General features: G+C 37.9%; 1 protein-coding gene and 1 long non-coding RNA gene across 3 annotated transcripts in view; one reads left to right on the top strand and one right to left on the bottom strand.

Annotated features, from left to right (window-relative positions):
• Nucleotides 1-322: 322 nt before the first annotated feature.
• Nucleotides 323-5,792, bottom strand: BARHL2 (BarH like homeobox 2). 2 transcript variants are annotated; one of them, XM_075182400.1, is made up of 3 exons: nt 4,756-5,792; nt 3,209-3,434; nt 323-1,230 (listed from the first exon to the last, which is right to left on the bottom strand). In XM_075182400.1, the coding sequence occupies exons 1-3, from the start codon at nt 5,297-5,299 to the stop codon at nt 918-920; spliced, it is 1,083 nt and encodes a 360-aa protein (XP_075038501.1). In that variant the 5' UTR covers nt 5,300-5,792; the 3' UTR covers nt 323-917. The 2 variants fall into 2 exon arrangements, with proteins under 2 accessions (XP_075038501.1, XP_075038500.1); XM_075182399.1 differs by having other exon boundaries at nt 325-1,230; nt 3,209-3,443; nt 4,756-5,790.
• Nucleotides 5,793-6,023: 231 nt separating this feature from the next.
• LOC142100052 (uncharacterized) overlaps nt 6,024-20,402 on the top strand; it is a 97,864-nt gene continuing 83,485 nt past the window's right edge. The window contains exon 1 of the long non-coding RNA XR_012678673.1: nt 6,024-6,322. This is a non-coding gene — a long non-coding RNA (uncharacterized LOC142100052). The remainder of the gene's footprint in view (nt 6,323-20,402) is intronic.

Here is a 20,402-nt window from a genome sequence, read left to right as displayed (position 1 = left end):
CATAGCTGCCGACGGCTAAGTCTAAAAAAATAAATAAATATCCTTCCCAATAGTATCCATTTAAAACAAACCTTATATATAATATAGAAATAAAATGCCAGTATTTTTTGTTGAAAAACTAGATAAAAGTTGCCTTAATTTTTATCATACACAAAATAAATAAATTAAATTAAAGTCAACCTTCTGTATGCTTTAAAAAGATTCATTGTGATAATAAAGTCGCATTGCAATAATGTGCGTTTTTATTTTATTAAAATGAGATTTGTTTGATGTCAGCAATTGTTAAAAAAAGATAGATTTTATTTTGTTATTTTTGAGTGTTTTGTTTTAATTTCAATCACAAAAAAATCTATATCTTTTCTCTAAGCATTTATTTGAGTTGCCCAAAAAAAAGACATAAAAAAAATCAACGAATAGTTGTGACTTTTCTGAACAACATATAATAAATATGATATTTCACAGTCTTTTCGAATGTACATTTTATATTAAGGGAGCATGCCACTTTTCGTAATGAATCCGCTCACGAATTATCAGTGCAAAGTTCCCAGTCCCCTCTCCATGTTTCTTTGACTCCTTCGGGGCTGATTTTTCCTTTGGACTTGAGGTTTCTTCATTAACACTCCGTGAAGCGCAACTATTGCGCACAGTACGTCGTCCTTTCTCACATCGCTCTGAGTGCCGTCACTTTTTACCTTCTGGATTTATTTTGCAATGGAGTGTTGTTGTCTTTCTTTCATTATAGGGTTCCTGCTCTATGTAAGTACAGTGCATACTGTATGTGCTTGGTGTTTGAGCTTTTACAGAGGATCTTTTACAGAGGAGTTGTCCATAAATTGGCCCCTTAGGTCCCTTCTGTTTTTCTCCTTCATTTGTTGTCCTTGTGGGGTGTGATAGTACTGAAGAAAATGGGTGATGTTTCACCGCGTGTGAGGAGTACCAGGGATTGGGTTACCCAAAGGGTTAAGAGCTGGCTGTCCCCCAGGACCCAGGCCATGAATGAGAACCCTAGGGACTAAAGGTCTCTGTAACTGAGGGTGGGGTGCAGGTGGAGTCCTGTACATGCTGCTGTACATAGCTGCCGCTGCTGCAGCTGCTGTGGTGCTGTCCATACTGCTCAACAAGCTCGGGTGATAAAAATAGGGTGATGGGAACATCCTCTGCAGAGCAGAATAATTTCCAGCCTCAGCCAGCAACTCTAGACCGACCGCTGTCTGCCTCTTCCATTTTGTCCTATAGAAAAATAAAATCAAGATCACAGTTTGAGAACAGTTTCGTACACTTAGCATAAGAAGCACAAAAGGCTAAATATTTTAAAATATTAAGTCAGACATTATTGGTCTTTGATGGTTACCCCTTTCGTCTAATTAACGCCTCATGTGTTGACAGTGCTATACAGTTCTTGGAGAGTCAGGCCTGCCAGAAAACACCAGCTGTGGTGGATTTACTGTAAGTAAAAGCAAGACTATCTAGAGCTCTCTCTTTATCCCCAACCTGGAGATCTTACTATAAGTAGAGTATTTTTAGAAGCTGTTTCACAATCCCTTCACTCACTAGAAATCACCAGCTAGAATTTAGCGCAGGTACAATGTTGAGTCTCGGTCTCAGTCAGAACTACATTCTAAGAAATGCGCATCAGAAAAGGGATAATAAGAATCAGCCACTAAATTAATTATATTAATGACTTGTGTCATAGTAAAACCAAAGTGTCCAAGCTACCTTTTCATTCACTATCAAGATACCCTAGGCATCCAATGGAGAATACAGACCAGTAAATTGTCACATGGAATCAAAATTGATGTTATTTAGTATATATCATAATATAAGTCTACTTTTCCTGCTCGTGTTTTGATAACTGGAGAGCAAATTTCTGACGCATTTATTTAATCTCCCTGCCAAGCCTGTGTAACTGAAAGCCTACGAGCTGGTGGGGAAAAAAAGGGCATCAGCGAATCTAATAAACAAACCTTTGACACACTGGTAGATTGCATACAAATGACACTAATTTTTTCCGACAGAATTAGGGTGGCTGAAATCGTAAATAATGAGACCGAAAATTATGGAAAATAGAACTGTACTTAATTTGGTTTTACACGACGAGCCTGCACATTGTACTAAAGGGGCATGATTAGGAGGGGTGAAGCGTATTCATAATATTTATGTGATATACATATTTTAATTAAAATAATACATTCTGAATAGATCTGTTGAGCGACCAACAATGCAAAATATTTTCTTACTGAATTATACAAAAAGCGTGTCTAGTGCCAATGCAACACTGCATAATTAGATTGCAATGGGAATGCTTCCCAGTGTGTTCCTGGGACACAGGAAGAGTAATATGTCCCTAGTTTTGTAATCAAGATTTACACATTATTTATTCATGTGTATATTAGTTGAAATGTTTTTTCTTGCTTTGAAGCTATTAATTAGCCATATTTATCTCGTTATGTGCAGTTTGTGGGTTTTCCTCTATGCATATGAAACTCATCAAAACACCCTGGGATAGATAAACTGAAATGTGGGCCTTTTTCTCCAGGACTGAATATAAACACTACTGGCAGTTCATTCTGTAGTTTATGTTTGATTCTGTATTAGTAATTAGCTGGTGTTCACTCAGTGACAATACATCCTTTGCTCTTATAAACAGTGCATGTATTGTTACAACCTCTATCGGACACTGAGTTCCATAAAAGAGGCGTCTGATTGTGCAAATTGTGGATCAGAACATGTATATGTTATATAAGTTTTTCAGATCCCATGTCCATTTTACTGAGTTTTTATACGCTTGTTTTCATCTGTTTCTTGTTGATTTGTTCGTCTATTTTACAAACATCTGTAAGAATGTCCTTCTAACTGCTGCCCGTGTGTGTATATTTGTAGCTGGGCCTGTGCTTCCCTGAGTCTGTCTCTGTCCGTCTCTCTTTAGCTGTGACTGTTGTGTCTGCTTGTCTTTGTCAAGTGTCATTCTCTCTCCGTCTTTACGTCTCAGTGTGTGTTTGTAATGTATCCTTTTATATTAGTCTTCAAACTGCTTTTATTAAGGCTTACTGCTCATACACTATTTCTTTCTACGCGTCTCCTTGTTTCTGTGACATTCTTCCTCTGTATAAATCTGTGCCGGTGTCTGTCATTCACCTTGGTACTCTGCTTGTCTGTCTGTCAATCTTCCCTCTGCGCTGTAAGTCCAGTGCCCTGACATTGATCTTACCTCCTGTTCTGGTACCAGGTCTTGACCTGCGTGTCTGTGAGGTTAAGGGCAGCCGCCAGGTCCATGCGGTCTTGCACACTCAGATACTTCTGCCGCTCGAAGCTCCTCTCCAGCTGGTTGAGTTGATGGTCTGAGAAGGCTGTCCTCGCTTTCCTAGGCTTCTTGGACCTAACCGGGGGACTCTCCCGGCTGCTTGTAATCTCCCGATCTCCTTCTTCCTTTGTACCTGTACAACCTGGGATGTAAAAATACACAAGAACTGAAGAACAAAAAGCAAAAAGCAAAAATAAAATACTTATATCTGAGAAGCAAATTCATAAAAAAGTCTATTTAGTATTGTTGTTATTATTATTATTATTATTATTATTAATAATAATAATAATAATAATAATAATAATAATCATAATAATAATATTTGTATTAATAATAATAATACATTACTATTATCATCATAAATGCTATTACTACTATTCTACTATTATTACCATAATAGTCATCTAGCAGCTGTGTGCTATCGTGTTTGCACACCACCTAACAGGTGAGAACGATAACATTACCAGATCCTATTTATCAACCTTGTATTTTTTTTCCTAAATTGAAGAGAAATCGATATGTCAAAAACCATCTCTTTTTGTACCAGCTTTTTTTTCAGCGTTCCTTTATCTTCCCTGCAGGAAGAACAATAATCTCTCTAATTGACCCACTGGGGAGGATGGTACACACACAAAATATCGCCAGGCCAGACTACATCTGTTTTGATCACTAATGTGCGGTACGATAATACTAAACCAAGATGAACCGTTATTTTGTTTATTAATATCAGAGACTAGATAATGGTTCTTCTGCAGTTAAAGTTCCTATACTATTAAACTGCTTGAAAATAATTGAGGTCAGTGCACAACTAAAGAAAATGAATTCAACAGAAAAGCGAGATCTTTTTAATTAACACAGTAGTTTGCAATAATCAACCACATATTTAACAAGGGATTATGTGTAAATTAAGACCTTATTGGTTTAGTATTACACTGAGAAATGTATATTTTGTACCCATCAAACGTCATGATTTATAAAGATACAACTTGTATATTTAAATGTATGTTAAACATTTTTAAGCGTTTCTGTACATTGTATTTGAATTATATATTTTGTTTTCCTTGATCAACGGATTTGGTCGACTTATCTGCCGCTTATATTTACAATGTGTAATTTAGACTATAATAATAATAATAATAATAATAATAATAATAATAATAATAATAATACTAATTCTTACATTCCCCGTTATAGATTTTAATTGTATTTTTGTAGTTAAATCACATCTTGTATTCGAGAGATCTTTATATAATTGTATGTTTGTATAAAAAATAAACAATGCGTTATTCAACCCATGCGTTCGACCCAGAATATTAAGTCACTAATATAATTAAAGATCAGAGTTGAAAATACAGTGTAAATTACGCATGGTATGCATATATTAACTCACAATTAACACTATAATGTTAAGAATTATGACTGCAACTGAAAAAAAGTATACCAAAAGGACTCACCATGCCCTTTAATGTCTGAATTCAAGTCATCTCGAATCTTTTCCCCTTTCCCCTTGCTATCTTGCATCTCCTGTTCTAATTTGGGTCGAAAACTTTCTGAAGATACATTGCCCTCCTGTTTCGGAGTGTGATGAGGTGAGGATACACTGGTACTGTAAGGGGCACAGGCAGCCAACGGTTTGCTATCTCCCAAAATGTCTTTAATTAAGAAAGAAGAGGTGGAAGTCCTAGGCGCAGTGCCCAGCTGAGCAGACTGCTGTGGGGGAGACTGTTGTGCTTGCTGACTGTGATGGAGGTGATGGAGATGCTGAGGCTGATGATGTGCGCTGTCCACCAGCCGGTGCTGATCTGCTGAGTCCATAGTAACTGAAATTGGAGAAGAAGGCGAACTCCCCACAGTGTCTATTTCCGAACCAGGTGAAAGGGGGCTCTGGTTCCTAAAATCCGTTCCTCTGCCATCCCTAAACTCTCCATTTAACATGACAGGGCTGCCAGAACCAGCGTTGGACAATATAGTGTCTATCCCAAAACTCGATCCTTCCATGCTGCTTGTGTTTTAAAACAAAGTCTTCATAACAATCCTCTTGGAACAATCGTTCTTTCCCCCTCCCAAAAAAAAACAATTCTTTTTTTAAAAAAAAAAAGTTAAAACAAACCCAGGAGGAAAAAATATTTATATATGTAGAAAAAAAGGACAACTAAAAGCATGCACTGACGTTAGGCGAATAAACAAGAGAAATGGTTGGTTTGGGAATAAGTGCAGCACAACCTGACAAGTGCAGGAGACACAATCACACGTGCTTTTGGTTGTAGTACATACGTGTATCTAATTTAATGCGCCAGTGATGTGTCCCGCATTGCTATATTTCATCTTAATGACCCCTATGAAGCTGGGATGAGGTCTGCAGTGTTCCGGGTGGCTGTGCTCTAGTTGGTGAACTTTCTTTGAAAGTTGAGGTTCCTCACAGACTGTGCCTGGCTGACTCTCAGTTACTGCTGCTCTTTCCCTTGTAATCCTTCTCGTGTTGGGCTCCAGTGACTCCCCCTGTGACGTCACGACAAGGACCACCGACTCGTCCCTCCTTCTCCACCCGCCTCTGGTTACACTAGCCTTGTTCATAAAGTCCCATCCTCAGCAGTCATTGGTGGCTTTGGTGGGAGAGACCTGACGTTCTGACCAGACAGCCAATGGCAAGAGGAGCAGCTTACACTGTACAATTTACTAAGGCTATGGGCTAGGATGCTCTTTTTTTTTTGTACCATGTATCTCCTGGGTCGCTTCCTCTAATCTAAAGCACAATAAATTAAATATGGTGAAAGAAATAACAAATAAATAAATAACACAGGAACAAAGGTGGAAGAGAAGAGGCAAAAATTGGGATGACATTTATTTTGAATAATAACATAACTTCCTTGTTCAAGGACAATGCACACAGTATAGACCTACATTTTTTTAAAAAAAAGAATAGAAATGTACTCTTAAAAAGAGCAGTATGCAAGCAGTGTCTGCAAAGAAATGCAAGACATCAATACACTGGACTAAACTTCAGAACCTGCTTCTAACCGAGTAAGTGATTGAAATCGTTTTATTCTACCCCTTATAAGCCTGTTCCTTTTCTTTAATGACACAAAAATCATAAATTGATGGCATGCATACTTGCCTTTTTCCTCGTTGTTTTACATGTTATATAACTATTAAATACGAAATATGCTGGTAAATTAAGTTTTTTTGCGCTGCAAGACTGCAATATAGAATATAAAAGATTACCACAGAAATATATTTTCACACACTACACATCCCTGATTATTTGTGTACATAAATATAAACGATACTTGGATTTGTTTTACAGTATTGAATATCGATATGTTAATTCGTGATAAAATATGTGGTCCTTATCAAAAGCTAAAAGAGACCTGCGATGCTTTACACGTCCGCAAATACATATACAAACGTTTATTTACTGCATCACAGACTGTAATTCCATGTCTACAGCTTCAATTTGCATATTTGCATATCGTGCAATGCTTGCCTGAATAATTAGCCAATCTGAGCTCTCTTACGCTCTTATTTTAGTAGTAACAGGAATAGATGTTGTGGACCCATTGGGACTGTGAAATTATTCTGATGATACTGAACAGCATCAAGTTGTGTTAATTTCTCCAGGACAGCTCCAACCTGTCTCGTGTTGAATGTCAAAGGATTGTACGGGGGAAGGGGAGGGGGGTGTCTATGACGAGACTCCATATTACTCCTGACTAAGTACCGTGTTCAACCTAATTAGCAGAGTAATTATAAGGTGCTAATGAATGATTTCAAGTTACATTTTATTTGGCATCAACATTTTTAGGAATCTACTGCAATGTAGATCCGGACTGCCTTTATATACATAATAAAATACCAGTGTATGTATAAGTGGAAAGTACATTACATATTAAATGCAAAACAAGCGTGTGTGACTATATGCCTGTGTAATATATATATATATATATATATATATATATATATATATATATATATATATACACACACATATTAATGCGTGTGTTTAAATACGTATATGCAACGTACATACGTGTGTGTCTGTTGATTTGTAAGAGGTTGATTAAATAACACCTTTTTAAATAACATAAATTTAGATAGACTTGGCGGTGCTTATTTTTGCTTATAAAGCTTCTACTGCCTGTAGTAAACTTGGAGCAAAGTAAGCACTGGGCACAATCTGTCTGAATGACCCAACACTTTGATTGGAGCTGGTTTTAGAATCATACTATTGAAAATAGGTTTGAAGACTGCTGTCTACAGACAACGTTCTGTTTGTTGATACAGATAAAGATTCGCTGTGATGATTCTTAACTGTTACTTGAAAGCACCATCGACCATTGCTTGCCAATGTATTGTCAAAGGTTACACTGACATTCACTAATGGGTCATAGCATATGACTGCAAATACAGTCTATCTATCTATCTATCTATCTATCTATCTATCTATCTATTCTATCGTTTTATATTTTATGTAAGGTATATTAACTTTTGGAGGATATATGTACATTGTATGTAATAATATATATTAACTTTTGGAGGATATATGTCATGTATTTTAATTTTACAAGATGCGTAGCAGTGCAATATCTTCAATACAGATTGAATAAAATACACAGCTCTCCGAGACATCCCCAAGTCATATGCTGCATTATAACTTGAAGCGTTGGTCCAAAGTTTATTCATCCCGACACAGGCAATAAACATTCCATGAGGGTTTGTGTCATCCTGATAGAGCACAGTCCCTGGTATCTGTAACGCGACGACTGCTTTCACAGAGCAAAGACACCAAGGAATCGATAACACCGATGTTGTTATAAATAATTCATCTGGGCTTGTGACTTATTATGGTGTTAAAGGGTAGCAGCTTTTAAACGAAGTATATTAGGTTTTTACACATTTCATGTAGAACAGATATAATGGTGTGCTATTGTGTGTTTGCTACACACATACATACATACACACATACACACACGCACTTAGAACAAGTATTCATATAACAGTATCTAACGTGCATACTATGTATATAAATGAGTGCATTAGTTTGTATGCTTATGTTCCTTGTCAACATTAATGTTGATGCCAGGATCTGCTAATCTGCATCTGCTCACACTGCAAACTGCCATACTGCTTTGTCAATATATTGTAATTAATGTTTGTGAAGTCGTAATCTCTCCCCATATGACATTTAAATAAGTCTTACTATCGGACTGTTATGTTACTTATTAAAAACCAAAAAGCGGACTATTGCATATTAATAAGAAAGTAAGAGCGTTTGGCTAGAGATAATTTATAGACAAAAATATCCCATGTTATTACTAGCACTGCGTAGGACAGAAAATGCCCAAACAAATGTACACCTAAAAGATAGGAAATATAAAAATATGACATACTTAAATTAAATGCCTAAAGAGGTATGTATGTCCACTGTCTTTAAATACCAAATATATCATATTATAAACATCTCAAGCTATGTTTTTCTGTTTTTTATTTTATTTTAACAAAGTTTCCAAAAAGGGACTAAAGTAAACTTTTTTTTTAAGGCTAAAACACGATTAGAGGACTATCCATTTCTAGAATTACATTAGCGATGTAATTTAAATTTAAGCGAATCTGGACACATGCACACTCTAAAAAGGTATACAGCGAAATGACGAATTTTTATTTGAGACTAATATATGCATACTGTAAACTGTTTATGCTGGGTTATTCCTTAGAACTATATTTTGCAAATTACTGGACGATGCAGGAAGAAAAAAATCTTATTCAGTGTAAGTAACATACTGTTATTGTTTTTTTGAGAAAAAAAAAATCTTTGTTTTGAATTTCAGCTGCTTTTAAACATTTTGCTTGTTAATATTACTTCTTTGAGCCACTGAAATTTAAGTAAAGATGTCAATATTCCCTGGAGCCACTGGGTGGCGCTAATGGTCACAATGAATGTGCTGTCTTTTGTCTACTCAAAATGTACTATAACTATGTCTAAATGGTACACTGCTGCTTTTGAGTAATTCCTTGAACAAACTACAACGTGGATTTCATTGTCAATAGCCCGTGTAAATATTATATTGTATAAACACAGAGTACCCGACCGCACAAAAAATTCATTTTCAACATCTTCTGTTGGTCACTGATATTAGTTATTATGTTTCTGTTGTTTTGGGAATAAAAGAATGCTTTAATTTGTTACATACAAGTTAATGCAATATGAATATGTCTGCCTGTGTCTTAAATTTGAGAATTTAAATAGCAATCTAAATAGCAACAATAAAATTAGACTCTTTGAAATAAAATGACAAGTGGACTAAACTAAAAGGAGTAAAATAAGCCTTATTATTATTTTTTTTAAATAGGGGTCGATAGTCGTGTCTAACATAATCTAAAGTTATTCATGTTGAATACTGAGATGAGCATTTTTTTAACCACTATTAGATTATTAGTGTATGTGTACACACACATTAGTAATTTTTTTGTAGCATATAACTACAGAGCTACAGAAACACAAAAAAAACTGATTTCAACTAATTATTTATTTTCCGGTTTCATTTAACGATCCTGATCATTTTATATAAAAACTAATTTTTATGCATATTCATCAGTAATCAGTTATCAATATTAAATTGCACACTTGCTAAACAGTTAAATAAATGTTTGTTTGTATTTACAAGTGAACAGATGACATACAAGGCATAAGTGGCATTTTTACTGATGATAATGAACCTTGAAGAATACAATTATCTAAAATAAATGTATTATTAAAACGATACCCCATGTGCTAAAATCCACATATTTTTAGGTGGCAATTAAATGTTCTAAGTTAACCTTACTTATAGATAACTTTAAACTTAACCTATGTATATAGAGTCAATACAGTAAGAATTTGGATTAGTAGTGTAGTGTTAGACAATATGGTGCTTACATCTCCAGATGGGAAAGAGTTACTTGGCATTCAAGACATATCAACTATACGATCGTTATTAATCCGCTTTCCTTTTCACGCTTACTTGTTCTGTCATTGCGCAGAATCTGCCCTGTTTTCATTAAGGAGTGAATAATGCCATGCTCCTTGATTTCTTCATTACACACGGTGTGATTAGTCAGGACAAGAAGAAATGTGTCTTTTTTTGAATGCAATCTATTTCATTACTATATAGTCGTCATGTAACCTGTGCTTCTCACGTGTTAGCTAAGCATATTTAGTGTACATACACGATCCTTAGCTTTACAAACCTGTCTTTTCCATTGCTGTTCCCGAAGTCTGAATGATACAAATTGTAATGTGTACACACACGCAGACACCAACATGTTTCATTTTCATGTTGATATAAACGAGGAAATTTACTGTGCATGCTCCTCCTCCACTTATGTGATAAATGAGAATTCAACCATGTCATTTCAATCAATCAAAACAGTTTTAACACGCTAATTACCAGATGGCTTCATGTTTTACTACTTTATAGCCAAGTGTTAGTTTGTGTTTGCAAATATGGATTAATATCAGGTAGCATTGTACAGTAAACATGAAACTTGGCAAAAATATATTTCAGGTAGTCTTGTACTGCTTCTGTGCTAGAGGTGTAAATGGCAGTAATGTTACATGTCATACCAGCAGATTATGTATCAACTCCCAAACTTTTGGTTGTGATTCTTGTGCTGATATTGGAACTGAAAGTCATTATTTACATATTTACTGTATTTTCTGAGATCAGTCACTTGCATGGTGAATGATTTAAGAGTGTCTTACTTGTTTGCAGATATTCAAGGCACAGGATAGCAGTTTTATGAAATTGTAGACAGCCACTAACACCTTTCATTCCATTCAGAAGTTCCTGCTGTTAAGTAATTACATTATAGGCATACAATACATCTATTCAATAATCCCTGCAACTATACAGCTGTAATATATATTTTAGTAGACTTTTGAATCTGTAGTTATTTATACATTAGATGTTAATTAGTAGTTCTTTGAAATCCAAGTCTTGAAATCTTGAGTGGTGTTATATTAATGATGGAGATCATGGCAATATCTGCTTACTTGTTCTTTTAATTATTTTTTATGTGGCAGATGCTTTATCCACGTTTGCTTTCATATGCATGGTCAGCTTTTTTAGTGTCTAACCTATGTGGATTCACATTATAGTATCTAGGTTAGGTGCGAGCAGTGGAGAACTTTTGCAATTTGTCATTTGTTGGCCTGTTCAGGAGCCTTGCTCTAATTTACAGTTTGAAATGGAGTAAATTTGCTGCTACAAACAAGGTAATTGCAATAATAATATAGTATATTGGAATACAACATCACAGCTGCTTAAACTTATATTTTGATGCAAGAGTTGGCACTATGTAGCAAATGTCTAGTTATGTCAGTCTGTCTCACTCTCCATATTTACTGTAAAAATAGAGCGTAGCACTCACTTCCGAAGTGGGTGGGTTAACAGTAGATTATATACAATTATTATCTGATCCTGACATGTGTATTTAAAGTTTTCTAATGTAGAAATTTACATTTTCTTAACATTGCATTACATTAACAGTAATTCACATATTTTTCACCCTTGGCACCTTATCACCTCTCCCTGTAATTTTTTTTAACATCTTCCATCTGTGACCTTTTTGTGTTTACCAGCTCTACACGTTATGAGATCCTACCTGCTCTGCATGAAAAAGAGGCAGTGAGGCTGATTTTACGCTTTATCAAGAGGCGATTCTATATGCACTTTGATTACTTTCAACATTAATACAAAGGGGATTTCAGTTTGAGACATCTATCCCTATATAATTAAAATATAAATTAAAGCAAGCTGTGATGCGTGCAACGTAATGAAGCTTCAGTTACAATCACATCCCTGTGCTTTAGAAGAAAAGCATATTTTCCTTTAATAACATAATACCCTGTACCAATCAATTAACCTCTTACCGTGTCATTATTAATGTATATGCTGACTCTCCAATGTTATCTATTAGTATTGGAAAAATCAAAGCTAAGGGTGAACTCAGCTCTCCTATCGAGAAACTCATTTAAAATGGTAATTAAAAAGCAACTAATTAAAACTGCTATCTGAGCACTAATCAATTACTTTATTGCATTGGGGGTGTAAGTTGAACAAATTGAATGTTGCCAGTTTAGTGTATCAAGTTATTAACTTGAGCGGATGGTCGATGATGGGACAATGAGTGAGAGGTTTTCACTATATTGATTTCTCTTCTCAACAAGCAAATGCCTCTCTGTATTTAAAACCTACGGTCCCTGTGTCAAGTGTACGGCAATTGTATCCAGCGAGTTAGTGCTCCAGATCTATTGAAAGAATATATAATTCAGGAAGATATAATATTGAATTTAATAACTCAAAATCAACAGCCATTTAAGTTGGAAATTTCTTCAAAATACTAATACACTGCTTGCAGTAAAGCATTGTTCAGATTAATATGAAATTATAAGTGTTCAAATTATAGTGCATACATTGTACAATAAAAGCAATAAAAGGCGTAACTACCATAGTTGCAAGGTTGTGACTGTTGTGTGGCCTGCAGCTGTCAAAACCCCATTCGTTTGTGGGAGTTTTTCACCATTGGGCAGTATATGGGGTCTTTAGAAAGTTTTGTTATGGGCCCACAAATGTCTACTTACACCCCTGCTAGGAACCTTTGACATCACCGAGTTGTGCCATAAACTCCTTGTGAATTGATAGGCTGCAAACTTCAGCTCACAGAACCTCTGCCTCCATTATGGGTAGGTGATGGGTACTTTTTAATGTTGGTTAATGGCAATGTTTGGATAGTACCACTAAGAACTTGTCTGAATCCAGGCCAGCAGAGTTTTTTTCTTTTCATACATGGAATTAGAGGTTTAATTAAGTTTAAACCCCATATTTGCTCTGCTGTATAAAAGGCTGTCCTGTGTAAAGGGTGCCTCTGCTGGCCTTATGTGCAATTACAGGTGGTACTGTCCCCCAACCCGGCTAGCTGGTGAGAATGGGCAACAAATACCAGAAGACACCTCCCTTCCTGACTACATGGGTGTTTAATACAGTCAATATGTGGATCCTAGTGTGTATGTGTGGTGCAATAACAACAATATTGAGCACCAGGCCATCTTTGTTCAATACAGGAGCGTATTCTTGATTTTACTCTTCTTCCTCCAGCACAGAAGAGCATACGATTGCAAGAATATTCACATTTTAAGCTCCTTCTCATCCTGCACATTTTCTTCAGTACACTTTATTGCTATCTTCTAATATAACACTCCTGCACAGTACTTAAACACTCACAGCATGATACATGCCAGCCATTACTGCTGGGAGCAGTAGTCCCACAGTCACAGACCACAGGTGCATCACACAGGCTCTTTAAGAGATTTCATCTCACCCAGATGCAGGCACGCAGACCATCAATTACAGATCCTCAGGACCTCAAACCCACTCTCCAGGGACTTCTCTGCCATGTAGTCTCCAATCTCCATACCAGCTGCACTAACCAATAAGCCATGCTGACCCCCTCACTGTATGGGGGTTTTCCAAGGGGGCTACTTCATGGGTTACCTGATGGAAGGTGTTCTCAGACTCTCACTGCCATTCTTCCTGTAGTGCCAACCTTCATCTGCTGTGGCAACATTACTTCTGAGGTACCTCTGAGGTGGGGATTCCCCTGCTGGTACTTTGCCGTATCCATTTACCCTGGCTCCTACTACTGCCAGTTTAATATGTTTGGTCACCCCCAAACTTTGGGGATCAGTCCTCTGGTGCTTTTCTATGGGGAATTCTTCCCTATCCACATGCTTATGGTGGGCCTCTTTTGGGGAACCCCTGACAGTGGGGATCCCCCTCTGTGGTTGCAGCCCTCTTAGAAGCTCTTTCTTAATTGGGGCCTTTTTCTTCCCCCTACAGGGGTTATTAATAGCTCCTCACAGCATCCACCGTGCACCTCCCTCTGTCTATACCCCTTTCTCAAGGAGAGGAGTCTCTGGATTTCCTAGTGATGTCGCCCACTATTGCCCCTATCTCCCAGGTCCCAGCATCTCATTATGACTGCCCCTCTCCAAAATCACGGGGAAACCAGAGTCTTTATAGACACCCCAGTGCACACAGAGCTGTCTTTAAAATCTTGTCTGCTGATCCTAATATGTGTCGACATGTTCAAGGATAGTACAAGGGAGAGAGAAGTACAGCCGGGAGTGAGAGAAATGATGGCCCAGTAAGCAAAGGGTGCTCAAAGTACAGAACACACTGTTATGGATGACCTCCGCTATGACTGATATGACCTCTGGTATGACTGATATGACCTCTGGTATGACTGATATGACCTCTGGTATGACTGATATGAACTCTGGTAGGACTTCATAATATGGCTGCTCTGGAGTCCAATTGGCTTTGGCATTTCCTGATTTTAACGGCATGGCTGACAAAGTGGCCCTTAGTGACGCAGTGCATGCAAAGACCAGGAACAGAGAGGTAACTCATGCTACCTCCATAGGTATCTACTGCAGGAGCACCCAGAGGACTCTGAGTATTAGTAGAGTTCATATCGGTGGACAGTCCTTTAAAGGATTGAATTATTTAGTCTTGTTCCACCTCCTGGTTTTCCACTTGTTCAGAGAGGTTAATAACAATAACTGAATTGACATTGGACATCAGCAGGTTTCATAGCTTGAATACACTGTCACAGACTGTAGGTGATTTCTCTGCCTGTGCTGTTAGTGGTTGACACTGGCTCACTGTGCTGTTAGCGCTTGATGCTAGCTCACCTGGGGTGCAGTCTAATGATTGGATTTCAAGAGAAACTCCTGCAATAAGGAGATGATTATTGTAATGAGACACCCAAAGTTTGTGTCCCCCAGGAACAACCTGCTAGACATCAGCTTCCACAGTGCAGAGCTGAAGACTGAGGTCAAGGCACAATGATGCTGGAGATAGACCAGGGGTCCGGATGGATGGCATAGATGCAAGGTCAGAAAATAAGATGAAAGTCAGACAGACAGCAATGGTCAAAGATAGGTTAGGTCACAAATGGAAGATCAGACAGCAATCACATAAAAAGTCAAGAACTAGCCAGGTAGTTAACTAACAGGTAGTCAATATACAATTAAATAGTTGAATACAGAAGCTCAGAATACTTGTTTCTCATGCATCACAGTATAAACTGAGCTTTAAATCTGGCAGGACAGAACCATAAGTATTGCTACTGAGAATAATGTTACTATAAATATATTTTCTTGTCTCTAATTTCAAAGCAAAAGGCATGAAATGATCAGATGTCATTGAGGATGTCACATAACATGTCAAAAGTGGAAAGGATGCAAATAAGTTTTAAGTTTAAAAGAAATACAATTTGACAATATGTATTAATGCTAACAGCAAAGGTATATTATGGTATATTATGGGCAGAGTTATTGAATGCATATTTAAGTGCATCACGCCTTTAGGTCTCTTGAATTATATAACAATGAACCTTCCAGAACCTAAAAGAGAGAGGGTGATCATAGTTTATTATGCATGCTGCCATTATTAAACTAACCGTCAGTAAGAGTCTGGAAGTCCAGTGACAGGGCTAGAACCACTGATTGGATCTTTACCCTATACTGTAAGCCGACATGCTGCGATCGCTGCCCTGCTCATATTTTAAAATGATGTGGCTTTGCAGTGCTCCCATTACATTTTAAAATCTAACAAAAATAAAATTGTCTGTCTAACTGGCTATTCCAAGGTTCAAGGTAAAAGGGGATTGAAAGATGGTATGGTGTTGGTGGCAACTCAACCCTGATAAGTGAACATATAAATATATATTTGTGAGTGCTGACGTGTGTTCCAGGTTTAAATGTCCTCTAACCTTTATTCTGCTTGGCCATGGAAATGGTAATTCAGCCCTCAAATACATACACCAGTAACAGAAGAATTAGGTGTCTGTTTCTTTTCTCTCTCTCCTTTTATTCTTTTAATCTCTCTAATGTTTCAGAGTCTGTAATATTCCACCCATCTTCACCTTTTCCCCAGCCCTATGTACCTCTCCCCTGTTCTTTGTTCCACCATCCCTATATCAAGAGCTTGATAGATGGCTCTGGACCAGATGGTGCCTTGGCAGTTCAGCTATAACCTACAAGGAGGTGACAACAGCACCTCTGCAGCACAATAAGACCCCCTGTTGACTTCACTTAGGAAGTGATTGATGCTACTTTGGCACAAATCTGTTTTCTTTTCTTTTTTTTTTCCTACAGTGCATCCTCTGTGTGATTTGCACTGTTTAAACAATTAACAAATCTCCAGTACCAATATTCTGTTTAACATCATGCAGATATACTCTTGGGTCTCATTTAGCGTGTTTATTTTTAAATAATTTGTAAGGGATTTACTGCTTTCATTAAGTATGTAAGGAACTCTTGCAGTGTCTTTTCATAGTCATGTACAATCCATTAAACAAACAGATAAAAATATATTTGTAAAGATACTGACTGTAGTCAAATTGTATTATATGGTTGAGTTGATGTGTTTTTGCTAACGTGTCATTTACAAATGTGCATTACTTTTATTATTATTTAGAATACTATGCACAGACACACCTATTTATCTGCCTAATGGGCCGGTGTGCATGATATACTTAAGTGTACCAGTCACATTGCCACTGTAAGGCAGATAAATGAATAAATAAATAATAATAAATAATAATAAATAAAGTATGCATGGGGGGCACCCTTTTTTTTTAAATTTTTTTTTACTTATTTTTTTAATACACAAGGTCTGTTGCACTAGGAGAAAGTACCTGCAACAAATACGTCTCTTAAAGACATATCTGCGGCTGCTTTCAACTCAGCATAGCATGTATAGAGCGTGAACACGGCTTTGCATTGCTAGGCTCACCCACTACCTTCCCTGTTCCGCCTCTCTTAGTGTAGAGAAGTGCAAGGGGAAGATCCGTCTCAGACTGAGTGCAAACTGAGATGCACCCTTGCCTAAAACTGCTTTATTGGGCTTATGAGTTGTCTTGCGTCCATTTGTATATGAGGCACAATGCGAGTTTTACAGCCAATTAATGGTACAAAAGACAAAAAGACATTAGCGTTCTGTTCATTGTTGGCACTCTACCAACAACACTGTAATAATTAACATTGAGTGTCCCCTGTACACTTGATGCACACCACACCTTGGTTTTGCATTGGTATGTTTGGATGGTTGCACATCAAGATGCACATTCTCCCCACTTTCAGGAAGCACTCCAACAAACTGCAATTGTCCGTCATTGTGCAGACAGGTGGAGAATTCCGAAGAGTCGTGCTGGGCAAAAGTTTAAACATCACATCAAAGTGAGAGGACAATGGGACTGTTTTTTATTATATAAGTTACATTTGTGTGTTTGAAGTTTTTGTTAAAATTGCACCTTCAGTACTACTTTTCAACTGAAGTGCAGCATTGAGGAACAAAATAAGTCCTATGGAAAGGATAGGATATCTGATAAATGCACCTAGTATGCTCCCCCTCTCCACCCCTTTATCTCATGTCTGTAATCACGATCAAGAAAATTACATTTATTTTTCCCATTGCTCTATAAAACCAGGAATACCAGTGAACCGATTCCGTACTTTGCGAGAACCAACCTCAGTCCGCCCAATTTCTCTTCTTGGTCTGAGCAAACTTCTGCTCTTCTGCCTATACCACTGTTGCGCTCCACAATCGTAAGCTCTTTGGCAGAAATCTAGGAGCAATTGGGCAAATTGAGGAATAAGACAAGACTAAAGCTGATTTTGCTACTTTGTCTTGACCATTGTCGCTTTGTAAATGACCTATTGAAGCTCTATTGGAGAAGTAAACATCAATATCTACTTGTTATTATATAATTTCTGAATGAGAGTTTTGAAAAGATTGGCAATAATTTAAATTATTGTGCGGTATGTTCTTACATCTTCAGAACAATCTAATAGTCCCAGTGTGATCTGGCTGTTTGGCCTGAGTGTCAATTTGGTCGCCCAGCACTGACCATGTAGCCAGGACAATACTCATCATTTTTGTATTTGCTATATAAAAATAAATATTTCTCTGATTCCGCAGCACTGTACAGAGAACTCATTCACATCAGTCCCTGCCCCATTGGAGCTTACAGTCTAAATCCCTTAACACACACACACACACACACACACACACGCACACACACGCACAGACAGACAGACAGACAGAGACTGAGGGCAATTTAATAGCAGTCAATAAACCTACCAGCATGCTTTTGGAGTGTGGTAGGAAACCAGAGCACCCGGAGGAAACCTACGCAAACACAGAGAGAACATACAAACTCTACAAAGATTAGGCCATGGTCGGGAATCAAACTCATGACCCCTGTGCTGTGAGGCAGAAGTGCTAACCACTAAGCCACCGTGCTGCTGAAAAATCGCACCTGTTGCGACGCAAGATTTTGATTCGCTTGAAATTTTGCTGTAACTCCACTCATCTCTAGGTCTGACTTTCTAGGACAAAATTCCAGGAAGGTATTTTCAAAACCACCCACTTTTCCTGGGTATCACGGACAGCTGGCAAGTTTGTGTCCAGTGGATTATCAGTAAGTTTCCTAATGGCAGAGGCGGAGCTATAGTGGGTGCGGCAGCTATGGGGCCCGGCAAAATCTGGTTCCCCCCACCTCCGAGGCCCCAGCTCCCCACTTAGACCACCGCTGTGTTCTGAAAAGAGACCCAGCAACACTCTGTTGCACCATGCCTAACGTAGATGCCACACTGTTCCACATGGACAATTTTCTGCTTGCAGTTACTCACCAAAGGCCTTTGATTAGTTTAATGTTTCTATGGTGGGTTTTTTCGACAGGAAGCATCATACAGGAAATGCTCGTTTCAGAACTTACTGTTGGCCATTTCCTAATTTAGGATTGTTATGTACATGTCTAGTAGCAGTGAGTGTTCATTATCCAATTATTAGTGCCACCAACGTACTGTATTTCAGGGTCTGTAAAACCAGCTTATAAGGGTATAGAACCAGTGTCAATCCCTATAGATGAGGATACTAAAATTCTTAGGCAGTACAATTAAGTATGTTAACAGGTTTCCATCTGGTTTATTATACCTATTGCATAATGCTATGGAATTGTGACATACAAACGTATCCTCTTCTCCCATTTACAAAAGCGTTAGTAGTCTGTAACTGTTAAAGATGCTAGACTCACACTGTCTATTGGAAGCCTGGACAGAGGGGGGACACACTGGAATTGTTACTTCGCTTGATTTGTGGCAGTCACTCCGTTGTATCTGCCTTAGATTTATCTTGGCACATTCGCGTTTTCATTACAATTTATCATGCCCCAATTCATTTTAGTATTTGCTTTTTGCCTTCTTCTTCTTCTTCCCACTTCGCTAAGTTAACTTTTTGCCTCCCAAATTAATTCAAGCGTTTAGTGCTAGTGGTTTGCCTTTTCTTTCTTAGATTTCATTTCCTCTCTCCTTGTACATGATCAGAAAATGCTCAGGGAGCAGAAAGCACATTGATTTCTGCTTGTTCTGTCCACAGACAGGCCCTGACAAGGTTGTTAGAACAGTTGGAGAGGTCTCTACAATCACTTAATTACCAAAGCTGTCAGTCAGCAGGGACACGGCAGGCTCCAGCCATGGCTGCAAGGAGCATTCCACTACTGGGCTTCCTCTTGATTGATCTGTGCTGATGGCATTGCAAAATAATTATAGTGAATTTTCTGATGTGTGATTTTATACCAAGTTCATGCTTCAGAAAGGTAATCGTAAGGATGAGAAGGGTCAATGCCATTTCTTATTACCTGAAGTCCTGCGGAAAGGGTAACATCCAGAGGAGGCTGCAAGGAAAGGGGATGGAGGAAGGAGGAGAGAGAGAGGGAGAGAGAGAGAGATTAAGGATTGCTGAAGGGTACTGCAAGCAATTCGTCAACTGTGCAAGTGATTTCCTTCCGAGCCAACAAATGGCAGATTGATTTTGTCCAACGCGGCTTTAGCCACATTTACAATGATCCAGCGGTTATTATTGCGATTGGCTTAGGAAGTGACAGGCAGTTGTAGGCTAAAGAAGGGGAGATCCTGTTTACAACAGACGTGGCTTTAACTGCTGTCAGATGTACTTAAGGAGACTGCGAGGAGAGCAGCCCTGTTAGATAAATGGCA

The sequence above is a fragment of the Mixophyes fleayi genome, chromosome 8 (genome assembly GCF_038048845.1).
Source record: "Mixophyes fleayi isolate aMixFle1 chromosome 8, aMixFle1.hap1, whole genome shotgun sequence".
Taxonomy (NCBI): Eukaryota; Metazoa; Chordata; class Amphibia; order Anura; family Limnodynastidae; genus Mixophyes; species Mixophyes fleayi.
The sequence above is the reverse complement of the archived record's forward strand: the minus strand, read 5'-3'. Positions and strand labels throughout refer to the sequence as shown.

Bases quoted from the DNA above. Each gene is read 5' to 3' on its own strand.
- BARHL2 (XM_075182399.1), bottom strand. From the start codon at position 5,299: ATGGAAGGATCGAGTTTTGGGATAGACACTATATTGTCCAACGCTGGT. The intron at 3,444-4,755 runs GTGAGTCCTTTT...TTTACATCCCAG, and splicing joins TTCAGACATTAAAGGGCATG to GTTGTACAGGTACAAAGGAA. The intron at 1,231-3,208 runs GTAAGATCAATG...ATTTTTCTATAG, and splicing joins ACCTGGTACCAGAACAGGAG to GACAAAATGGAAGAGGCAGA.